Source organism: Cibotium barometz, chromosome 62 (genome assembly GCF_041138505.1).
Source record: "Cibotium barometz isolate CiBa-2024 chromosome 62, ASM4113850v1, whole genome shotgun sequence".
NCBI lineage: Eukaryota > Viridiplantae > Streptophyta > Polypodiopsida > Cyatheales > Cibotiaceae > Cibotium > Cibotium barometz.
Genome location: NC_141107.1, coordinates 33,806,842 through 33,831,339, shown reverse-complemented (window position 1 = coordinate 33,831,339; position 24,498 = coordinate 33,806,842). Strand labels below are relative to the sequence as shown.

Below are 24,498 nucleotides of genomic sequence, written 5' to 3'. Positions count from 1 at the left end.
TTGTGTTAAAAGAAAACAAGGGAATTGAAGAGTCAAAGTAAAACCTTGGAGACATGTAAGGGATTGCAATTGATTCAATTAGAAGATCAAGCTAATCATAAAGTATGTTCGAAACAAAGATTTCAAAATGAAGAGCAGGATTATTGCAAATTGAAGGCTTAAAGTAAAACACTGGAGACATGGAAGGGATTACAAATGAGTTGATTGGCTTTGTAATAACATATTAATCTAATCATAAACTATGTTTGTATTTGAAATAGATTAAGCTAATCATAAACTATGTTTATATGTGAAACAGAGAAAGATTATTGTGATATAGTACTCTTCGGGATTCCTAGTTGTTTGTGTGACATTGGTCCTTGTCATTGAGAACAATGATTCTTAAAAAGGGAATATAATATTACGACCCTAATAAATACACATGGCCAATGTGTGGGACACATAGGCAAAGTGTGGAACACGCTGATAGTGCTTAGACACCCTAGGCTTTCATCATCTCAGATGTAATACAAGACAAAGGCATAGGTGTGATATACCCATATTTTGTTCCATGATATATGCACAAAATTTTCTCGAATTTACAAAAAAATCATATCACACTTCAGAGAAAGAAGAGATTTTCAATCAACCATAATCGTTTTTTTTCGAAGTCTGACAAATCCAGAATCACATAATAATTGCCAATACAAAAACTCAAAATTAGAGAGAGAATGACCAACAAAAAGATCTAGCCAATCTAGGGCTTTTCTCTAACGCCCGTCCACCCAACCACCATGCTGGACGTCGTGGCTATCCTGGGTATGCCTCTTTCCGAATCTCGTCCTCTCTGGGTTCTACCACATAGCTCCCAAAGGGCATAAATCTCATTCTCTCTGTCTAGCGTTCCCTGTCTAAGGACAGCCGGCCCGATCTCAAAATCTCTCTCTCTCTCTCTCTCTCTCTCTCTCTCTCTCTCTCTCTCTCTCTCTCTCTCTCTCTCTCTCTCTGCGCATAGAAATCACCTCAAGACTCTGAAAAAATATGTAAAAAAATCAATCCACAAGAATTAGTAGATTATCATACACAGAAACGATAAAGATAGAAATCCTTTCTAAAAACATGATCTTTAGTAAAAAACTGGAAAGTGGTGTCGGATTCATTTCGTCACAAATACCGACCAAACCATGCGGAAACTTGAAATGGTCCGAACATAGAATTTGTTCCTCTTGTGATGATCTAACTTTATTTAATACTTCTCTTTGACAAATAAAGTTATCTACCCCCTCATGCGGAGCCATTATTGAAAAATTAAGGGTCAATTTGGTATCTGGGTCTTGTTTTCGACGTCCGTTTGCGGCTATATTTACTATGTAAACCCCCATATGAGTTTCCTTTAGTCTAAACTACTCACTATGACCCTCTTATAAATTATCTAACATGGTTACATATAGAATAGAAATCACTTACAACTGACAGCACAAAATAGGCATAAAAAGTTTCAAAATTGACCAAAAATCGACATCTCTAAAATTACTTAATTTTTGACCAAAATTACTCTTTTATGTCCTCTAAGTATTTTCCACGTTTCAACATTAAATGTAAATGCTAAAAATCACCAAGTTAAATGGACCCAAAAATTTGCGTATACATAAGTACGTTACAATAGGAATTCGGAATCAAACAAGATGTGTGTTCCATCAAAGTGTAAGAGTTGGAACAACATAACGCGTTGGAGTGCCTTTAACACACTCCTATTCATGCACATTAATTTCACATCTTTGGTTGTTCTTTTTCTCAAGCTGGAGAGCCTTGCCAAATCTACAATCATAATGGAGGTGCTCCAACACTGAAGGCTTTTTTCTTGCTCCATGCGCACAATGCAAGGCATCAACACTAAGTCATCTTATATTTCTTCTTTAAATAAAACATTTGCATTGCTTTTTATATGGTCTCATAGGTCGTATTTGGTGTCTCACCGAACCTTAATGTTCTCTCTCTCTCTCTCTCTCTCTCTCTCTCTCTCTCTATATATATATATATATATATATATACACACACACACACACACACACACACATACATATATATAGATGTATATGTATACACACACATATATATATAGAAAAATTACCAATTTGACCCGTCGAAATTCTCAATTTGATCCTAGTATTTTTAAAATTTTCATTTTCACCTTATCAAATTACCAAATTGATCTTAAATATGACTAAAATTCTCATATTGACCCTCGTATTTCTATCTCTAATTTAGCCATATTGCTCATCAAAATTACCATTTTGACTCTGAAATTTATTATAATTTCCACATTGCCCTCCCAAAACGAATGGCTTCCTAAATTGTAGTACAAGGTTACAAGAAAGTTAAAATATGGACAATAAGACACATGATAATTGACATTATAATACTCTCAATTTGGCATCTTCGTTGAAGTCTTGATAATACAAAGGCCATGCACACTTCCTTACAAACTTCTACTACAATTTAAGGAGCCATTAGTTTTGAGAGAGCAATATGAAAATTATAACAAATTTTAGGATCAAAATAATGATTTTGATGAGAAATACAACCAAATTAAAAATGATAAGAATAAGATTGTTAATATGAGAATTTAGTTAAATTTAAGACCAATTTAGTAATTTGGTAGAATCAAAATAGAAATTTTAACAATACTAGGATTAATTTGAGAATTTCAAATTGATATATATATATATATATATATATATATATATATATATATATGTACGTACGTATGTACATACGTATTATATATAACGTGTGTGTGTGTGTGTGTGTGTGTGTGTGTATAGAGACACACACACACACACATATACATATGTATGTATATATAGATATACATGTACATACATATACATGTGTGTGTATATATATACACACATATACATATGTATGTATATATAGATATATATGTACATACCTATATGTGTGTGTGTGTGTGTGTACATATACATCTATATACATATATATCCATAATATGTATATATATTTATCTCCATGTGCATGCCCTATTCTTCAAGCTTGCCAAGCATAGAAGTAACTCATACAAATCAAAGGCTACCCTCAAAACTGTTGTGATATGAGTGTCCAAAGATGAAAGTTAGAACCGTTTATATTCTGAGATCATAAAAATTTACACCGGTCTTCCCATTCATTAAAGAAGCATTTCAGAGCTCATCAAAGATGAGTCAAAAAGAAGAGGAGAATAAGAAGCAAGTGATTTTAATGAAAGCTAAACAAAGGAGACAATTTTACAAGCATATGCATAGAGTCTAACTGTAATCACTTAAGAGTCCACCATTATGTGTGTGTGTGAGAGAGAGAGAGAGAGAGAGAGAGAGTTAGAGAGAGAGAGAGAGAGAGAGTCTAACTGTAATCACTTAAGAGTCCACCATTATGTGTGTGAGAGAGAGAGAGAGAGAGAGAGAGTTAGAGAGAGAGAGAGAGAGAGAGAGCTATTTGAGCTCAGTTAGGGCATGGCGAATGGCAACCTTCTGTTGTGCAGAGAGCTGAGCTGGGAAGACAATATCGAAGTGTAGACGCAGGTTCCCCTTCTTTTTCTTGTTCTCACTCAGCATGGCCTGAACAAGTTCACCACATGCGTGAGCTTGATCTTCTTGACATATGTTTCCATTGCTATCATGTTGAGCAGAAGTATCCTCATTGCAAGTCGTCACCGGCATGCCTTCGTTCTTCACCACCACCTCGGAGCCAGGCCGCAGCACCTCAACACAGGGCACCATGAGGACCCTCCCATCTAGAGTGTCCACTTGAGCTGTATAGCCAGTGAGGGCATCTACCAGAGCCACCCTAACCACCACCACCAAGTCGTCTCCCTCCCTTTTCAGCACCCCATGTAGCTTCTCCTCTACCACAAACACCACATCTGAAGGCAGCATGCCCACCTTGCTGTTCCCTTTCCCTGGAAAAGTAACCCTTGTGCCTGCCCTCCATCCTGGCTTCACTTCAATGGTCAATATTTCTTCCACAGGTATTGTCCTCCTGCAAACAAATTTCACATGTTACTTCCTTGATCAGAACACAAATTACCCAACTGACCGCATCATATTCTGGCTTGAGAAAATGTTGATTTAAATGGGAGGATTGACCAAATAAAAAACCAAGGTTATTAAAAGGGAAGCTAAATGCAGGAACCAAACCCAACCCCAAAAGTTTTGAGTCCAAATGAGTAAAAATTCATTAAATATCAACAAGCAAAAGTTGTGATAGAATGTCAATGCTGAATGGAATACCCATTTGAGTCCGTCTGGTTTTTGAAAATTTTCACTTTTCTGGTGGAGCCATTGTAAAGCTCCTCAAGGGTGCATAAGAGCTTGCGTTGGATGGGTGGAGCCTTGCAGGTGATCTCGGGCATAGAGCCCACTTCCAGGGCTGACCTGAACACCTTCTCTAGCTCACTCTGGAGGCCCCCTGCCTGCTCAGCACCAATATCCAGCGGGCTTGCAAAGCCGAACACCTCCCGGAACACCTCCCCCGCCTCCCTTAGGCCTGCCTGCAACTCATTTTTCAGCCCCCCTTCTCCCACCTCATCATACACTCTCCTTTTCTGGACATTGCTTAACACCTGCATGCCACAAGCAACATGTTCAGCAAAATGTTCAGAACTTATATTTTTCACTGGTTTTTTCCTACAACTAAAAAAAAAAGGGCTCTTTTTCTTCTAGTATGTACCTTGATGAGCAATCAACACAGTTTCTTAATGAAGCCCACCACGCAATGGCCTCATAGTACGTACATGTGAAATGCATGTATGTAGCACCATGCAGATCACAATAACTCTGTGGCGACTAACAAAGCTGAAGGGAAACACCCATCCTTGCTCCCTCTGTTACATCACATGTATTTACACCATAGGAAGTCTAGAGGACTAGAACAGTGTTTGAGGTGGTCAATGTGAAGAGGAAAGACCTGGGTGATAACCAAAGGCACTAATTGATCTATTAAGGTAAGAGACCCAAAAGGGTGTCTAGCCTTTGTCAAAGAGAAATGATCACAGAAGAGGAAATTGGTCACATGGCAAGCATCGGTGGCCAAGAGGGGGGGCCTGGTCCACCAGTAACAGAAGCCCCAAAAGAGGAAATACCATAATGGGGATGAAGAATATGAGCACACGTGAGGCCAGGTCAGTAATTGATTGAATATCAAGCAGACGCTGAATTGAGGTTTTATGATTTTGAAAGGAAATGCAACACCTCACTCCCCGCATTTTCCATTTCATTACCAAATCCAGAATTCGAGTTCTCCCCAAATTTGAAATTCAACTTTTTCCCAAATCGATTTTCCATGTCAATTTTCTTTCGTTCTTTATTCCTTTATCAACTCTCCCAATTTCCTTCTTTTCCCCCTTCACCATCTCTGGCATCTTTCCCACTACACCCACCTCTCCCAGCGTAAGCTGCCACCTGGGCAGAATACACCTGTAATTCTGTCAATGGTGAAAGCCCCTCCTGTACGGAGGTGTATGCAGAGAAGCCCTAGCTTTAGTTTTACCTAGGGATGACTCAGCGCCACCAAGTGTCACCAAGAGATTCGGTAGCAGAGCTAAGGCGGGAGCTAACACACATCAGCCTTGCATAGAGGGGCTCGTCTTGTTCAATGCACACAGGTACACTTGCATTATGATTCAGATAACGTGTACCAGAATAACATTTACTGCCATCTCCGTGAACTTGACCTCTTTACCCTGTTTCACCTCTCAGCTAACCAGTATGTTGCATGACTCAGCCAAAGTTTCTTTCCGCTGCATACAACGCTCCACCACCAAATATTCCTGCAGATCCATGCTTGATGAGTGCCAGGCTACTCACCTTCACCTCTTGCAACAAGAGCAAGCAATGACGCAAATCACAAAGTGCAAAGCGCAATGAAGTTTCTGCCATCTTAATTCAATGTAAGAAGAGGACTTTCCTAGCCAAGCACAACAATAAACTACACCGACTTTTTGTGAGGATGGGGAGGCATGGCACAATCTTTTTGAACACCAATCACCCACACCCATATAATGCACAAAAACATCATACCTAATCAGCCCCCCCTTCATAATCCTGACCCACCTCGTCCACCCTCTTCACCTTTTCTAACACCACTAAAGTCATACACAAACTCAGCAATGGCAGAACGCGTTGTTTTTTTGTCATCAGGGCATGTTGTTGTACCCAGTATATGCAGTGTGCATTTCTTCGCCATCCTCATCAGGTCGTTCCTGTACATTTTTTTGCACCTGTCCATACATCTCTGCAGTGCTAGTGCTGATGTCACATCCCTACTCTCTGTACAGGCTGACATCGCTGCTGTATGACCTGATCTTCTGCTGTACCAGCCTGTGTACCTGCCGTCCGAACTGAACTGGGCCATACAGATACTTGCAGCAACCTGCTGATGTCATCTCTGTACCTGCTGAGGTAACATATGTATCTGCAACTAATGGTATGACCTGTTGTGCTGGAAGACTTGAATGCCTTTGTGAGGGGAAGTTCAGAACCTTTACAGGCTGTAGTTTTTTTTGGGGGGGGGGGGGGGGGGGGGGGGAGGGGAGGGGAGGGGGGGGGTATTGTTGTTTCTGTCAGCCCCAATGTAGCGTCATATGTGCATGTCTTCATTTTCAGCTCTCATTCGCATTGATGGTACAAAAAGTGTGTCAAAGGCCCTAGGCCCCCAGGCACACTTTGGTTTCACACACACACTATTCATCCCAATTCTATGTGTGTGTGTTGATAGAAGCCCATGCAGGCGCTGTGTGGCACCTAGCTGCTCCTTGGACGCTGTAAAAAGGTCCAACGTCCGAACTCTCCTTTTAAAATGTTTAATACTTTACCTTCAATAATGTGATGGACAAGTTTTGGACTTGCAAACTGCCTCACTGGTGGTCTCAAAGGGCCCAACTTTTTAATACTTAATCTGTCATATAAACGTTCTTTAACAGTTACATTTACACCCAATCCACTATTTCTAAGGCATATTTGTTTCACATCACACTTCCCCCTTTTAAAAACAAGAGTACGTGAGTCTCATCCCTCACACGTGTCTGCATGAAAACCCAGCATGTCTTGTCATCTTTTTTGAAAAATGCATGCTCTGTTGATTCCCGTGTTTGCCGTCTATTCTGCATTTGCTTCCTGATGTTTTAGCCTCTTTCCTTTTGTTGAAGCTATTTGAGGATCTACGAATTGGAACCTGTTGCACTAGTGATTTGAACCTGCTGGAGATTTCACCTGCATCTCTTCTTCATCAGCATATTGACTAGTCTGGACTGCTTCACTCTAGGCTGAGTGCCCCAGCCCTGTTTCTTGCTTAGATGGGATGAGCCTGGTCCAAGAGTTCAAGTCCATCTCTATTCTATACGATGAGATGGCCCTAGCATTTATCCCAATTTCTTCAAAAAAATGTGTGCACACCCTGCATATGCCACACATGGACACATGCACTTATAAAGTTTGGCCTTCACTTCATGATTAAATTGAATGCAAAGTTATTTTTGTTCGAGGACAAGGTCAAGCACCCATACTTAAACCTTCAACTACAAGTCTTATAACATTGCAATCCAAAAAGAGCAGAAGTAATTCAAACCAAGTTTGTAGTAGTAATATGGGCATGCCTATTGTTACACGATTGTAACCATTATGATTTGTACAAAAGACACGCGAAAATCCTTACATTTCAACTCTCCATACCTCATAAGCATGCGAGATGTTCTTGAATCGGTCATGAGCAGTCTCCCTGTCTTGAGGATGATTATCAGGGTGCCATTTCATAGCCAACTTGCGGTATGCTCTCTTCAACTCATCTTCAGAAGCCGATTTTTGTACCTTCAGTACCCCGTAATAGTCGACTCCCATGCTCATTATCTTGAACTTCTCTAACTCTACATCGCATTCACTGCAACACATTCTTGCTTTAGCCAATTATTTTAAGCAAAAACGTCATGAGCAAAAATATGTTTTTCCAAAAGATCTTGCTATATATTAAGTGGTCAGTCATTTCTTACAAAAATACATGATGCAGTTGTTCGGTCTAATAGGTCATTTGGCTAGCTGGCTCTTTTTTTATTTTTTTTCTCGTAATGGTTGGGAAAATGTAATACAAAGCAAAGGTTGCATGACCAGCTATACAAACATGTACATAGAGGCCGTCAGACCGCACACACTGATGAAACTGGCCTTCAAAAATTTGACGGGCGGTGAAACAAACACTCACACACAAAACACTTCAACACCTTTGAGGATCTGGAAAAGAAAAACAAACAGGGGGAGCTAGAGTGCTCCTGCAAACATTACACGGACACCGATTGGCCTCAAATCGCAGTGGCGCCCCTTGCGGTATTTCTTTACTTGATCAAATTTGCGTACAAAGTACAACTTGAAGAATCCTCCATCAATAGGATCCCTTATAGTTTCACCCAGGACTTGCAAAAGAGAACTTTCGTTATCACAGCACAACATACCATAGAGAAGGCACACCTGTACTACACCTCCCTGCTTGAAAAGGTCTTCTCCATCTCTACCATGGATCTCTCAAACCCTTTCCCAAATAGCAGTAGGATTGTACCAAACCATATGTCCTTTCCTACAGTCACACAGCTTGCATGTAACCTCGAGAAGACTACAACCTGTTCACATGAATCCAAAGACATGCTTTCCACATGAAACCAAAGACCTATATCCGATAAACCAAAGACCTATATCCCATAAACCATAAGCCTGTTTCCTCGAATCCAAAGTCCTGTTTCCTCTCGAAAACCAATGTCTTGTTTCCATGAGAACCCCACCGATACACCATCCAATCACGGTGCTAAAATCAGGATTTTTTTCCATAGCAATACCCTGTGCTTTTCCATAACCTAGTGAGAGAAAGATAGAGAAAAGCCTATGAGAAAGATAGAGAAAAGCCTATCTCTATTCTCCTTCAGCCAACCCACGTGCATCCCATAGAGAGAGAAAAATAGAGAACTCTTTGACAGAGGTGTCGATGATCTGGCAGACGGCGAGAGCGATCATGGAGGTCTTGTTGGTGCCAACTGTGCTTTTCCATAACCTAGTGAGAGAAAGATAGAGAAAAGCCTATCTCTATTCTCCTTCAGCCAACCCACGTGCATCCCATAGAGAGAAAAATAGAGAACTCTTTGACGGAGGTGTCGACGATCTGGTAGACGGCGAGAGCGATCATGGAGGTCTTGTTGACGTCACGGTTCTAGATGATGGGACGGTTAGCGCGCTACTGAATGGCCGAGGGCCTCTCGAAGCTGTAGACATAGATGCCCCGTAGAAGCTCGTCCCGGATGCCCATCACGTCGAAGCTGCTATACACCTTCACGTCTGGGCTTGTTTCGAGGCCATGCCATCGTCGTCCACCGGCGCTCCACCTCCCCTATCACCTGAGGCCATCGCTCCGCCTGCACCACCACCACAGGCCATCGCTCCGCCTACACCACCACCTGAAGTTGTGCTCTCCGTAGCCGAAGGAAGGCAAACCAAACGCTTATCCCTGCTCTCTCTCTATCCAGTGCTACCTGCGCACTCTGGTGACCAGGCTTAGATGTGCCTCACACCACCATACGTGGGAGAAGAAGCCAAGCCCAAGGAGAGAAAGCCATACGCCACATGACCACACTACGACTCTTGTAGCCAACCCACGTGAGAGATATATTCAGGCTAGGATCGCCAAGATGATGCGCCACACCACTACACGCCACCCCCATGAATCTCCGCCACCCTTCGCTTTATAACCAGGATGCGATTCAAATCGCTTTTCTCCAAAAAGCGAAAAGCGAATAACAAAAACGCATCCTCACAAAAATAATATTATTATATCATCAAAGGTTTTAAAACCTTATAAACTCAAAATCCCATTCACACTTGGGCTAGCCTTCATGGGTTTCTTTTTTTCATATCCAAATGGATGCCATTCACGCTGTCCATCCGGTGCTCGTGCCCACCTGCTTGTTGTCTAGAGAAAAACACAGGGTCGTAACATACCCCCCTCTTGAAAAAAAGCAACCGTCCTCGATTACACTCAAAAACATAGTAAGGCATCATATGAGCAAAGATTCCCCATATGACAAAAGCAATGTTCCTCCAGTGCATCTGGGCGATGAAACAATCATCCTGGACAATAAGGCCACACCGTCACGTCAAAGTGACAACCAACTCTTGCTTGTTCCTTCAGAACCTGCACCAAAAGTCTAAAACCAAGTGGAAACACATAACCTGTGCTAGCCAAAAACAAAACCATGCATCATTCTACACATGACACACATATGCATGACACATATATGCATTCGCAAACAATGTGCTCTTCAAGATGCTCTACCTACTCTAAAGTAACAGTCTAAGGGCTGCTCCCAAGCCTTACACCCATGGGCATCCCGCAGGACCCACGACTAAAGGTACAACATGAGCATATGAAAGCACTCAATACATCCAAACTATACATCCACGAAGTCCTTCCCACATGTCTCATGGCTATCCCGCAGGAGTCACATTCAGTGATGCATCCATGAACATAATAAAGTACTTGATGTATCATACCAATATATGCATACATGCACAAATAGAGTTCGATCCATATATCCATGAACCAAACCAACTCTAGGACTGCTCGCAAGACTTATGCCCTTCATAGAGTCATCCATAGTTGCAGTTATAGTTCAAGGCACAGCTGACTGTGAACCATACCCAACTTTACCATCTCATGTGACTAGTACACAATATCATAGAAGTCCCATAAGCAGATGTACTGTCAGCCTTTGTACCTTCGGGTGAATACAAAGATGTCACCAAGCGACTCCTAGATGAAAATTGAGCCTGTCTGTAACAAGGGAGCGGAGGTGCTACCCCCCTCTTGAGCATCAAGCAATGCTCCAGACCTATGCTCTACTGAACCTGAATGAGTTGTAGTAGCAAGAGTCGGCTCCAACTCAAAGTCATCAAGATAAAGCTGCAATACTTGAGGTGAATTTGCTAAGTCACCCTCCTCCATCCACTTCGCATCCATCGGTGAACAATTCTTGAAATTCACAAGATAGCGACGGGAAACTTTACCTCGTACCTTTCTTTCCTTGTGTGCCAGTATCTGCTTGGGAATAAGAACCTCATCAAGTCCCTCCGCTTCCGTCTGAGCCTCATCTGATACATCCTCAGGCACCCAAAACCTGCTTGCACTCCAACCAAGTGGTAAGCACAAGTCCCCAATGAAGCATAGTAGATCACCACTGCTAAACATAGAAAGAAGCTGCTTTCCGAACTCATGAAGCCTCCGTGAAGATACCACTGGTGACAAAGTGTCGAAAGCCATAGCCTTCATCCCATCGTTTGCACCATAACACTTCAATTGCTTCTTGTTCTTGGCCGACTACTTCTTGTCCTTGGTGTCTTTTCTCCTGAGCTTCATCTTCAGCTTTTGCTCTTCACCTCATATAGGCAAAGACAATCCTGTACTGCCTCCTGCACTTTCTTTTCACTTTCCACATGCTGAAGCTTTTGATGTGACAACCACGAGCTCGCCTCCTTGAGAAAGTCGACGATATCCCGGCAACGGAACCATGAAACCGGCCTTCAAAAATTTGACGGGCGGTGAAACAAACACTCGCACACAAAACACTTCAACACCTTTGAGGATCCGGAAAAGGAAAACAAACAAGGGGAGCTAGAGTGCTCCTGCAAACATTATACGGGCCCCAAATCGCAGTGGTGCCCCTTGCGGTATTTCTTTACTTGATCAAATTTGAGTACAAAGTACAACTTGTAGAATCCTCCATCAATAGGATCCCTTATAGTTTCACCCAGGACATCCAAAAGAGAACTCTCGTTATCACAGCACAACATACCATAGAGAAGGCACACCTATACTACACCTCCCTGCTTGAAAAGGTCTTCTCCATCTCTACCATGGATGCCTCAAACCCTTTCCCAAAGGGCAGTAGGGCTGTACCAAACCATATGTCCTTTCCTACAGTCACAGTTTGCATGTAACCTCGAGAAGACTACAACCTGTTCACATGAATCCAAAGACATGCTTTCCACATGAAACCAAAGACCTGTATCCAATAAACCAAAGACCTGTATCCCATAAACCATAGGCCTGTTTCCTCGAAACCAAAGTCATATTTCCTCTCGAAAAACCAATGTCCTGTTTACATGAGAACCCCACAGATACACCATCCAATCAGAGTGCTAAAATCAGGGTTGTTTTCCATAGCAATACCCTGTGCTTTTCCATAACCTAGTGAGAGAAAGATAGAGAAAAGCCTATCTCTATTCTCCTTCAGCACGTGCATCCCATAGAGATAAAAATAGAGAACTCTCTGACGGAGGTGTCGATGATCTAGCAATCGGTGAGAGCGATCATGGAGGTCTTGTTGGTGCCGGACTGGGCCTGGACGATGACGTCACGGTTCTAGATGATGGGACGGTTAGCGTGCTACTGAATGGCCGAGGGCCTCTCGAAGCCGTAGGCGTAGATGCCCCACAGGAGCTCGTCCCGGATGCCCATCGCGTCGAAGCTGCTATACACCTTCACGCCTGGGCTTGTTTCGAGGCCATGCCATCGTCGTCCACCGGCGCTCCGCCTGCACCACCACCACAGGCCATCGCTCCGCCTGCACCACCACCACAGGCCATCGCTCGGCCTACACCACCACCTGAAGATGTGCTCTCCATAGCCGAAGGAAGGCAAACCAAAACGCTGACCCCTGCTCTCTCCCTGTCTAGTGCTACCTGCGCACTCTAGCGACCAGCCTTAGATGTGCCTCACACCGCCATACGTGGGAGAAGAAGCCAAGCCCAAGGAGAAGAAGCCATACGCCACATGACCACACTACGACTCCTATAGCCAGCCCACATGAGAGAGAGATATTCAGGTTGCGATCGCCAAGATGATGCGCCACACCACTACACGCCACCCCCACGAATCTCCGCCACCCTTCGCTTTATAACCAGGATGCGATTCAAATCGCTTTTCTCCAAAAAGCCAAAAGCGAATAACAAAAACGCATCCTTACAAAAATAATATTATTATATCATCAAAGGTTTTAAAACCTTATAAACTCAAAATCCCCTTCACACTTGGGCTGGCCTTCACGGGTTTCGTTTTTTCATATCCAAATGGATGCCATTCACACTGTCCATCCCGTGCCCATGCCCACCTGCTTGTTGTCCAAAGAAAAACACATGGTCGTAACACACACTAAAAGGCCACATGAGGCATGCCCAACATACGGAGAGCATGTAACCAGGGGTCAGCTTGCGCCCTAGTGATAACATGTGCATCGATCAAAGAAGAAACTTGCCAAAGCAATAGACCACGAACACGTTGGACATGACCTTTCACCCTTGATTGTGAATCAAAGATGAAAGCATTTCGCATGAGGCAATTATGCCAAAGACGCAACCATCGAAAGAAAACAAAGAGGACCTCATGTTGCTGATTGTTCCCCTCGGGCTGATCATGTCCAAATACCTACTGCTTGGGTGACAAAGTGTGTCCAACAACCATTTGCCACACTGAAGAGATGAACTCCCATATCTGGCGAGCCACTGGCAAGAAATAAACCTGTGCCGACTAACAAGTTTGGCAAAAGAAACAGTTGCCATTCAAAAGTCTCCTACACCAAAGGGCAATGGCCAAAGGCAGGCCCCCAACCATGACTCGCCCCAAATAAACACTTTGCCTTGAAAAGGAAGCTGGGAATGCCAACCACAGAATAGGATGCGCTTCCACCAGGAGGTCGTTTTCTTAACATTCCATACTTTATTAGCCTTTTCTGCAAGCCATCTCTTCTCTTAGTCCAAAAGATGATATACAACATTAGCAGAAGCCTTCAACAGCCTGGTCTTGCAACCCAACACCCAATCATCCTATGCATGAGAAGAATCCATCCTAGGAAGGTGCCCCAGAGACCACAGTTGTTGCTCTAACTGCTACAACCGCAACCAAATACACCTGTACCCTCGGGGCACACGAAATCTATGACGAGCATGGCAAAATGATAACATTCATAGCCGCCCGGGCAACAAAGTATTATACAATCTCGCCATACAATTGAATTGTTGTCTACAATTATTCTTCTGTGACCAAGTAATCACACGAGAGGTGGCCAACATCTCTGCTAGCAAGGAGTTCTCATCTCGACAAGAATTTGGAGGTCTACAAGAAGTGAACCGCCCCTTTCTACCTTCACCCGTATCTACTTTCACCACGATCTAGACCACATATACGAGGACCACCTCTCCCACCATATTTCTTCCCTTGACCTCTCCCTTCCCATATCGACAGTCACATCCCAGCTTTCATCCATTAGTCACATCCCACTCTGCCCACGCAAGCTTTCCCTGCATCATATGCTCCTCAGCCAGTTTGCCAATGGGCTTTCAACCTCAAAATGGGTGATATGATGAGGAATGCAAAGCCACCAAGCTTTGCCTCCTATGCGAGAGAGAACATGGATTTTGCTCAGCACGTAAGAGATGCGTCTGCCATCAACTCGCCTGCAAGAAGAAGCATGTGTTTCTTGCTAGACGAGAAGAAGAGTTACCAGCTCTTCTTGAGCGAGGATAACTTGAACACTTGGCGCATTCCTGAGGAAAAAGAATCCCCACACCCATCACAGATCCTAGCCTTTGGGAGGTCTATGCACGACAGCTTTATGATATGCCAGGTCAGCCCATAACCCCAATTGTCACACATCCCTCAACCCACATCGTCTTTACTCTTTAATGCCACCGTATGTCACTCGGGCTCTCAAAAAGTTGCATAATGGGAGAGCAAAAGATCATGAAGATCTTCTCATATAACACTTTGCCCACGGGCACCATGTGCTTGCTCCCATCCTTGCAAATCTCTTTAATCGAGCCCTTTGTGAAGGCTTCCCCCCCTCCTAGACCACAAACACCAATGTCCCCATCCACAAAGCAAGAGAACCCATGGACCAGAAAGTAGGAGACCCTATGGATCCAAATAGCTACGGGACTAATACGATTGGCATAATAATGTCCAAGATCGATGGAGCGGTGCTAGAGGCAAAGATCAGGTTTATGGCTGAGAGGTTAGGGTACAAAGCACCACGTCAGGCAAGCTTCAAAAGGAATTTCTCCACATTGGATCATATCTTCACTCTACGAGAAATCGTAGAGGTGGTGAGGTCACGCAAACGGCATGTATAATGTTGCTTTGTGGATTTTGGCAACGCCTTTGATTCCGTTTCCCGATCCCGTTTGTTTGGACGTTTGCAAAAGCTCCAACTTCCACATGACATGATTTGGGGTGTAATGGCCTTATATGAGGCAGTGACTAGCCAAGTCTCTCTAGGGACATATGCAGTAATATTGGGGTCAACACAGTTGCCCACTCTCTCCTACACTCTTTGGTCTATACATTGATGAGATAGAAGCCTTTGTGGACAGCTTTGGGGACACACTCACCGCTAGCTCATGTAGTGGTGCCCATATTGCTGTATGGAGATGACATTGTCTTGATCTCAGATTCAGCTGAGGGTTTACAGAAACACTTGGATCATGGAGAGGCTTTGTAGGGAGAGAGACCTTATTGTAAACCTTGGCAAGACCAAGGTCATGGTCTACAACACATCGAGGTTACATCACATCTATCCTTATTGTATAGAGTTGCCTCATTGGAGATTGTGAAAAAGTATGTATTCCTTAGAGTCACCTTTACAATCCTACTGCTTCAACCTGGCACGATGGTCGTCTCCCAAAAAGTGACGATCTTGTCTAGAATGCTCCGATCCTACACAAAACCTGTATCATGAATCAAATCAGGTAGGAAAGGCTACAATCTCCGGTTGATGGATTTGTCTAGGATTTTGTATGCCGAATCTCCAATCTATCACCACCCTCCTTAGGAATCAAATGAATCAATTTGTCAAACAGCCTCTCCGACATGGAACCCATGGCCATAATCTCATTGAAGGCAGCTTTAAAGCCATCTTCCATGATTTCCCAATGACAAAGAAATAAGGAAACAGGAAGTCCATCCTCTCTAGGGCATTTTCCCCCCTCGGTAGAGCTTGTAGAGCCTCTGCGAGCTCCTCTGAAGTAAAGGGGGTCAACAAGAAAGTCCGGAGAGCAGGGGGGACCACCTCTCTCATATGCCGCCAAACCCGCTCACGTGCATCCATCACCTAAGAGCATAGGCAGGCACCTGTGATGAGTAGGGATTGGAAGAAATCCGCGGCAATGGCTTGCACCTAATGGATCCATATTGATCTCGCAATCTGCGCACATCATCCCTGTGTGGGCCTAAAATCTCAAAGAAATCTCTGATTACCTTGGGTCCAATAGGAAGCTCTGGCATGGTACCTATACTCCACCCTCCACTCCTCAATGGAGCTAAGCTCTGTGCAGGTTGCAGCCAAGGGCCCCAATCCATGGGCTAGTCGGGGTACTCCCTGAAGTCACTGCAGGGAGTTAAGGCTCTGACAAATGCTCCTCTCCTACTCTCGGAAGCCATCCAGCCCACTCCGTGCGGCCTCCTGCAACAAATTGATGATCTCTCTAAGGCATGTGTCCAAAGCCCCTGCAGAGTAGGCAAAGTTTAAACCAATGAGGAAACCGAGACTCACCCAAATCTCCTCAATCCTGCTGCATATCTTGGAATCTTGTATGAGGTTGTCTGGAATCCGGGAGCTCAAGTGTTTGTCCTGTCTCCATGGGTGCTCCAGGGAGAGAATGACAGGTGCATGTTCAGAGAAAGAAGCGCCTGCCAGAATACCAACCATGCCACGTTGCCCGCAAGACCACTCATCCACATAAAGCTGATCTAATCTGGAAAGATTGGGGTATGTACTCCTCCTATCAGATCTCAAGAAGCACAAACTCCCAGGGCTGCATCCGAACTCCGGTAAGTGCCAAGGGTCCTAACCCTTCAAGGCCAGAATCAACTCCTCCCTGGCCAAGTACTCCGTGCCTAAAACTCTGGCTGTGCCACCTCTGAGTATGCATCACATCAAACTCATCTTCTGCCTAAAGAAGCTCCGGCTGGAACCCTCAGCTTCAAATTCAGCTAATGTAATTGGCTTATCCCCAAAGTATCTCCACGTGGTCAGGACCTTCCCCTTGAGCCCTCATACCATCTGTACCTTCCCATTATCTGTGAAAGGGTGGAATTCCAAGTGGATAATCCCTCGGTTCAATGTAAGCTTTCATACTAGTGCCCCTTAAAAGCGTTTTTTATTAAAATAAAGGTTTTATGTTCGTTTTGAAATTTTTATCCCACTTGTTCTTTTTCTCTAGTGCTGCTCTCTCCCTCCTTCTCGCAACCCGAAGACTTGTTGTCCCTACTGCGCATGCATATACACCTGTACAGCTGCCAAATGGCAGTCTGTACAGGGTAATGGCTGCACTGTTGTTCCTTCGCCACCTTGGATTCTGACTGCCAATATTACATCTGTGTGCTTTTACATCAGAATGACCAAACCGTAGTCCCCCTACAACTAAAGTCAAGCACAAACATGCTTTCTTGCATATAGTCCATAGGTAGCTCATACTCTTGCTTCTGACTTGGCTTTGCACACCCACACAAAACTCGCCTACAGGGCATCTTGCGGTAAGGTTCCTACATGCAAAAAAAGGGACCATGGAACATACAATTTTTGCATTCTAATGCACCCTGTTTCTCCCTCCTACCCTCAGACCAGACGTTTCAAGCATGCATGACAGATAACTGGAAAAAGCACTATGATTTTTAACCGAGATCAAACCCCCTACAAAATACCACAAGGAAAATACGTGGGATTCTCGACATGCTTGCAACCATGAGTGAGACATGCAAACCTTGCTTTTCTGCCTCCGAGGCTCCGTGTTTAGATTCGCTGGTATAGCAATTGTAAGATCCCCCAAGATCTCACACAGGTTCTAAGTGCTCCAAAGCAGGGCTAGAATTTGAAGGTTGCGGTACCTTTCCAAGGGGGTCAAAACCTTCACAAGAAGGGTGAAAACACAGTTACCCTTCAAAGGAAGAGACGGGTTTTGGGAAATTTAGTTATATGCCCTTCCAATCTCTTCATAAAGCCCTTCAAAAGAAAAAATAGGGACGCCCTTCAAATTCTAGGCCTGCCCCCAAGTACCGGGTCTGATCCCCGGACTTTTGGTGGACACCTGCCCTTGGGCTAGGCACAGGCCTCCCGCCATCCAACCACATCCGTAGGATACAAAAGAATACGGTAGTCCACACAAAAGGCTTACCCCACTTGTATAGCCCCAAGTCAACCTATAAATAGCTGCTATAAACAGCTATAATTTATGGGATAACACTTATAAACCTTAACCCAAGTAATCAAACCCTGCTGCACTAATCCTTAGGGTCCCCTAAGCTCAAATTAGGCACCACTAACCATGTGGTTAGCGTCAAGTACATAGCACCCGTACATACATACATAGTTTCAGCCCGTTTGGTGGCATGAGGGCAAGTGTGAGTATAGGGTTGGGAAGCCTATTAGATTGACATCCATATATCCATCCATCCATACAATACATGCAATACTTGTTTACGTACATGTGTAGGTACCTATCTACATACGTACGTACACACACACGTATGTACAGACAAAAGGCTTGCATGCGTTCATACACACAGGTATGTGCATGATGCACGCTGCGCATACAACACACCTTATATTCATTTAGTTTATCTATTTACACACACACACGAGTGCATAGCACGGATAAATGCTAACTGGGATCTGAACTGAGACAGGCTATGAAAATGTACGATATTTTGAAAAACGCGCTTGCTTTCGAAATTCGATTGAAGAAAAATCAATCACCTGGTTCTGTTTCCCTGGCTTTGTCAGAAATAACGGCTCCTAAGATGGATGGTCATGAAATTCGCAAAAGTAATGTATGAATGCAATAAGCCGCCAAAAGGCTAAATTTAATAAATAATTTATTTCTAAATGGCATGGCTAGTCTAAGTTACATTTTTGAACACGTGTCTTGTGCGCATGCTTCTTCATTCCGTCATGTAACGCTACTTTTCTTGCGGATACTCATTATGTCTGGCTTTCCTTCGTGGTGAGGCTCAATATATATATATTCTCTGGGGATCGTTGGTTCGTCGTTCTTCTCCTAGCTTCTAGTTATGTCACCGCCACGGTTCTGGGGATCGTTAGTTCGTGGAGTCTGGCCACCAACTTGTCTGTTGTTCCTACACATTTTGATGTTGGTGTGAGTTGCCGTCCGCTCGATCTTCCTTCGTCGTCGTCTTCTCGAAGGTGTAGGCCGATGGATCTTATGTTTGTGCTTCTGGTTACGGCGCCGTTCTCTGCTGGTTCCTTCTGGCCTTCTCGAAGGTCTACGCTCGTGTATTATCCTCTGTTTCTTATTTGGTTGTTTGCTGCCAGGATGGCGGCATGTCACGCATGCCTTCTTGATTCCAGAGATATCGTCTTTGACGTGTTTCTCTGCATGCGTTTTCGCGTTGTGCTATTTTGGGTGCATGCAGCATATGGCGGCCCTATGTATACATGGAGAATTACATCCCTAATAAATTAGGTCCAACGCTGGAGAATACATTGCTGCGTGCGGATGATACAAGGCGGAAAGTATTATCCAGCTGCGTCGTTGATAATACCAAAGACGGGGAATGGAATGGAGAGGAAGAGAGCAAAAACATCACACCTCACAGAATGTCTGGATGTAGAGACTATTTTCTACATGGATACAAGTGTGAGAAGATACTTCTTTGGAGCTGATGGGCAAGTTGACAATTCTGTGAGAATTTTTGTGGTTGGCAACACGATGAAGGACAAGTCCGCAACATCGATTGTGCTTGATTCTGACGACCGTGATGAAGAAGAAGACTTTAGGAATTCTCACTTCTCGGTGCTAGAGAAAACAGGAAAGTTCAAGCAAGCCATAGCTAATGGACATGACTTTGTGCCTTTGTCGCCCACTACTCGAAGGTTCACAGGGATGCGAAGACAAGATGCCTACTTCTTAAATTTGTCCATGTCATGCTTGGGTTCGTCTTGGTTCTCGGTTCGCTTGTGTTACGCTTGTAATCTGCAGTTCGTGTTGAGTCTTTAATTTGTGAGTAAAATGCTAACAGTTCTCGTAAAATTCTGTCAACAATTTAATGCTTGTCCGTGTGTTTCCATCTCCATCTTGTGAAATTCGATTTTAGTTAAACGTTACTTCTATTCTATGTGTTTTCCTAGGTAGTGCAACTTCGAAATATGTGTACGCTCTTTAATTCACTCGTTGAGCTCTAATGCCACATTTTTTTCAATAAAGGCATTTTTATTATTGAAGAAAAACGAGACAAGTTACAAAGTCGGGCTGGTATCACATAGCCAATTTCAAGCCGAGATTTCTCACTATCCTAGGCAATCAGCAAAGAGCAATAATCCTCTGGGTCTCTATCCTAGAATCTACAGGTATTGGAGCTTCAGCACATAGCTTAGATCCACGTTTACAAGATATTCTCTCTTCTCTTGAAGCTGAAGAATCTTGACCTTATCTGATACATTCTTTGGAGTTCTTCCAATAGGGCCTACCAGTTTTGAAATTTTGGCCTCAATGTCAGTGATCTTCCTCAAGTAGAACCTCTCCCCTGCAATAATAAGGAGACTTTTGAGGGAGCAGGTATTGCGGGTATCACCGTTGTGTAGGGCCGCTAGTCTTTCAATCCAGAAGAACCAGAGGATCTCTGTTCTTAATACTGTCCATAGTTCAGTAGAGCAGCCTATGGTTTCCCCAATGAGCAGATGCTTCCAGGATAAGCAAGTTTTCCCCCAACTGGCCACATACTCATTGAGTTTCTTTACCATTGGTTCTATGTTAGGGCACAGTAGAAAAATGTAAACATCATCTTCTTCTTTGAGGCATCTGGCACATGATCCATTTCCCTTGCCAAAGACTAGAGCTTTTTTCTGTGTCCAAATGGCCCTGTACATGATAAGCCAAGCAAGACAAGCTTTCTTAGGTTCCACATGTATGCCCCAAAGTGATTTGAAGAGGAAATACCACTGGCTCCTATCTTTGAGGATATTCCATCTTTGATTTAGAATACAATGGATTGGAGGGGTATTCCACCTGGGAGGAATAGTCCAGATGCTTGTTTGGTTAATCCACTGGAAAGCCTTCAGCTTAGGGGGGTCTTCAATTGTCATTAGCCACCAGTCTTCTCGATGCCATAGCATCAGCCTTTTGCCAATAATGTCCAGTTGAGAATCTAAAAGGTTGTACTTAGCAATGAGATTAGCCCTTGATAGCCAGGTTTTCTTATCCCAGTCCCAAAGGTTACTCCATGTCTTAATGCCACCTAAATGAAGCTTCAGTGCCTCTTCCACATCTTGAGTATCAACTTGAGGCAAGGCAAGAGCAGGCCACCAGATGGAATCGATGGGGTGGATGCCCAGCGTGTCCTTGTAGTCTGGGGATGGCATCAGCTGGGCTTTTACTTTAAACCAAGCCTTCCATAGAGAGATCAATCCGGGGACATTAAGCCTCTCAGAATCCATTTGGCTGCCATTCTGTCAGCCATATTTTCAATGTCCAAGATACCTAGCCCTCCAAGCTCAGTGGGAAGGCAGCAGAATTCCCATTTCACTTTGGCCACTTTCTTCACCCACGGGTCTCCTCCCCAGAGAAAGTTCCTGCAACAGGAGATGAAGCTTTTCAAATCTTCTTCAGGAGGTCTCCAACAGCTCAGGAAGTAGATAATTGTGGGGATAATAAAATGGTTCAGCACCATCTTCCTCCCTGCCATGTTAAGCTGCCTATTCTGCCATTTTTTTAACTTGATCTCTATTTTTTGCATGATCCATTGCCATTTTTTCTTAAGGGAAACTCTGAACCCCATGAGTATACCTAAGATCCTAACTATTTCCCCATCTTGGATGACCTTGCAACCCTCTAGAAGCAGCCAGTTAGGCGGGGGCTGTATGCTAGTTCTGATACCAGTCTCGTTATGGTTGATAACTGAACCTGAGGCCTTACAATAGGTTTGCAAACGATCCCAGAAGGCCCCTATACTGCTCTCCTCATTATCAACAAGTGCATTGGTGTCATCCGCAAACATTTCAGTGCAAACCTGCTTACTATTGCCAAGCAGAATTCCTTTCATTTCTCCTTTGTTGATTCTGTCTTGGACAAGCCAATTAAGTCCATCCGCAGCTATGGCATAAAGGAGGGGGGCCAAAGGACATCCTTGTCTGATTGATCTAGTCAGATGAAAAGCTTGAGTGAGGTCCCCATTGACGCATACCCGAGCAGTTGCATTACCAAGCAGTGTCTTTACCATACTGCAGAACCTTGAGCCACAGCCCATGTGTTTCAATGCATATATCCCCAGCTCAGTCTGTCATAAGCTTTCTCAAAGTCAATTTTGAAGAAGATGTAATCTTGTTCTGATTCTTCAGCGAATTCCATAGCTTCCCAGAGCGTAATGATAGTGTCTAGGATATATCTACCCTTGATAAATCCTTTTTGTTCCTTACAAATCCAATCATTCATGTGATCTTTCAGCCTTAGAGCCAACACTTTGGCAAAAATTTTATATGCACAGTTTAGGAGCGTAATTGGTCTCCAATTGGTGATAACATCCTTATCATCCTTCTTATGTATCAGCTTAATGATGCCTGCATTGATGGTTCGGGGGAGGGCTTCAAAGAGAAGGGCTTCTTTCCAAATTTCTGATAGAGGCTCTATCAAAGTGTTTTTGAAGGTTTTGAAAAATTCCGCTGGAAGACCATCATTTCCAGGGGATTTTTTGTCTTTAAGCATGTCAATAGCCCTGGATATCTCTTCTTTTGTGATTGGTTGGTCAAGCCACTGAGCTTGTTGTTCTGGCAGCACTGTTTTAATTCTACACTGCTCTATGAGCTTAGTTGAGGCAGTTTGCTACGCTTGATTTGTCGTAGATTCCGAAAAGATACTTTGGAAGTGTTGGGCAATCCAAGCTTTATTCTCCTCAATGGAGCGCAATTGGATGCCTGAACTATCTTTCAAAAGGGGAATGGTCTGTGCTGCATGTTTCACTTTTAGCATTTCAAACATTTCTTTGGATGGTCTGTCAGCTTTACCAGCCCACCACTCTCTGAAAAACAAGGCACTGTCCTCTAGTTCTTTGTCTTCTATTTTATGGAGGTGGGCTCTAGTGTCCCTCAGGGCAATCTGAGCAGAGACATCACCAAGGTTGACCCTGTTCTCAAGTTTTTCAATCTCTTCCAGACACTCTTTTTTCTTCTTCTCTCTTATCTTTTTGACTCCTTTCCTGGCACAAATGAGCAAGGATTGTGTGGACTTCACTGCCAGAAACCATGCCTTAGCGGGGGTCAATCCTAAGCTAAAGAAATGATCCCATATTCTCTTCACTTCTGCTTGTACCATGGGGAGTTTAAAGAGGGAAGGGTCTGTATGGAACCACTTGCAACACTTTTTCTCATCAACTTTCTCCAAAGACGCTAGAATGGGATAGTGATTTGACAGGCAAGTGTCAAAAATGGCTTTGCATTCCACAGTAACAAACATTTTGCACACTTCCTGACTGACATAGCATCTATCAATTCTAGCCTTCCTTAATAGATCACCTGTTCCATAGTTTTGCCAAGTAAATTGTCCTGGTAGTCCTATGTGAACTAGATTGAGCTGTTCCTTGCATTTGCTCCAAGCAAGTTTTTTCGCACCTGAGATAAGCTTCCCCAGTTTATTGAATCTATCTTCCTCTAGTTCTACCATATTCAGATCTCCTATCAGAATGACAGGTTCATCATACTCCTGCATGACTGAATTCCAAATACGAGCTCTTTGAGTCTGCGGGTAGTTTGCATACATGCCTATCATAACAAAATCCTCAAGTTCAAACGCCACCCACTGGTCAAGAGGGTCGACTTGGATATCCCTGATCTGATTCTCCCATCTAGGGTGCAACCCACAAGCTACCCCTCCAGAGCCTTGAGGGTGAGCGGTATAAATCCATATGAGATTTTTATCTATTGCATTCAGTCTTTGGATGAGATTATCTCCACTGACTTTAATCTCCGTCAGCACTACAGCATCGACATCACCATGTTGTTTCAACCATGCCTTAACTTTTTTCCCTTTATTAGGGTCTGTAAGACCTTTGACATTCAAAGACAATATCTTCATGGAGGGGGGGCTTGGTTTTGTTTCCTCTGTCTTCTATTCTTATTTGCATCTTTGGGGGAACCCTCCATTTGTACATGGTTTCTTTTGAGATCCATGGATATGTCCATGGCATTGTCTGAGGTAGAGGTTTGTCTTTGTTGCTGCTCCTTCGTTTTCTCTTGCATGGAGTCATCCTCTTCTTGACTTTGGGTATCTTCCAGTTTAGCCATCTCAGAGGCCAAACGGTCCAGATTGAGCTGATTAACTGGAGTTGAATCAATAAATTCCTCATCTGAGTCTGAAAGATCAGGTTTGTCCAGAAGGGAATAGAAGTTAGCTTTGGGATTTGATGAGTTGTTCTTCTTCTGTTTGAAGGTCTTTCGTT

At 43.6% G+C, this 24,498-nt stretch overlaps 2 protein-coding genes across 3 annotated transcripts; both read right to left on the bottom strand.

Moving 5' to 3' along the window:
- Positions 1–3,229: 3,229 nt before the first annotated feature.
- On the bottom strand, positions 3,230–18,881 carry LOC147604394 (uncharacterized). Of its 2 annotated transcripts, none has more exons than XM_086795574.1 (4): positions 18,809–18,881; positions 7,704–7,908; positions 4,266–4,597; positions 3,230–4,014 (listed from the first exon to the last, which is right to left on the bottom strand). In XM_086795574.1, exons 2-4 carry the CDS (start codon positions 7,872–7,874, stop codon positions 3,468–3,470), a joined length of 1,050 nt encoding a protein of 349 aa, XP_086651700.1. In that variant the 5' UTR covers positions 7,875–7,908; positions 18,809–18,881; the 3' UTR covers positions 3,230–3,467. The 2 variants fall into 2 exon arrangements, with proteins under 2 accessions (XP_086651700.1, XP_086651699.1); XM_086795573.1 differs by lacking the exon at positions 18,809–18,881 and adding an exon at positions 17,817–18,158.
- Positions 18,882–22,886: 4,005 nt separating this feature from the next.
- On the bottom strand, positions 22,887–24,134 carry LOC147604393 (uncharacterized). The gene has a single exon (XM_086795677.1). It carries the CDS (start codon positions 24,132–24,134, stop codon positions 22,887–22,889), a length of 1,248 nt encoding a protein of 415 aa, XP_086651803.1.
- Between the last annotated feature and the right edge of the window lie 364 nt (positions 24,135–24,498).

What these genes read in the sequence shown, in the direction of transcription:
- LOC147604394 (XM_086795574.1), bottom strand. Translation starts at nt 7,874, where the DNA reads ATGAGCATGGGAGTCGACTATTACGGGGTACTGAAGGTACAAAAATCG. An exon ending in ACATCTCGCATGCTTATGAG is followed by an intron (nt 4,598 to 7,703) that starts GTATGGAGAGTT and finishes TGTGGCATGCAG; the next exon opens with GTGTTAAGCAATGTCCAGAA. An exon ending in AACCAGACGGACTCAAATGG is followed by an intron (nt 4,015 to 4,265) that starts GTATTCCATTCA and finishes ATTTGTTTGCAG; the next exon opens with GAGGACAATACCTGTGGAAG.
- LOC147604393 (XM_086795677.1), bottom strand. Translation starts at nt 24,134, where the DNA reads ATGAAGATATTGTCTTTGAATGTCAAAGGTCTTACAGACCCTAATAAA.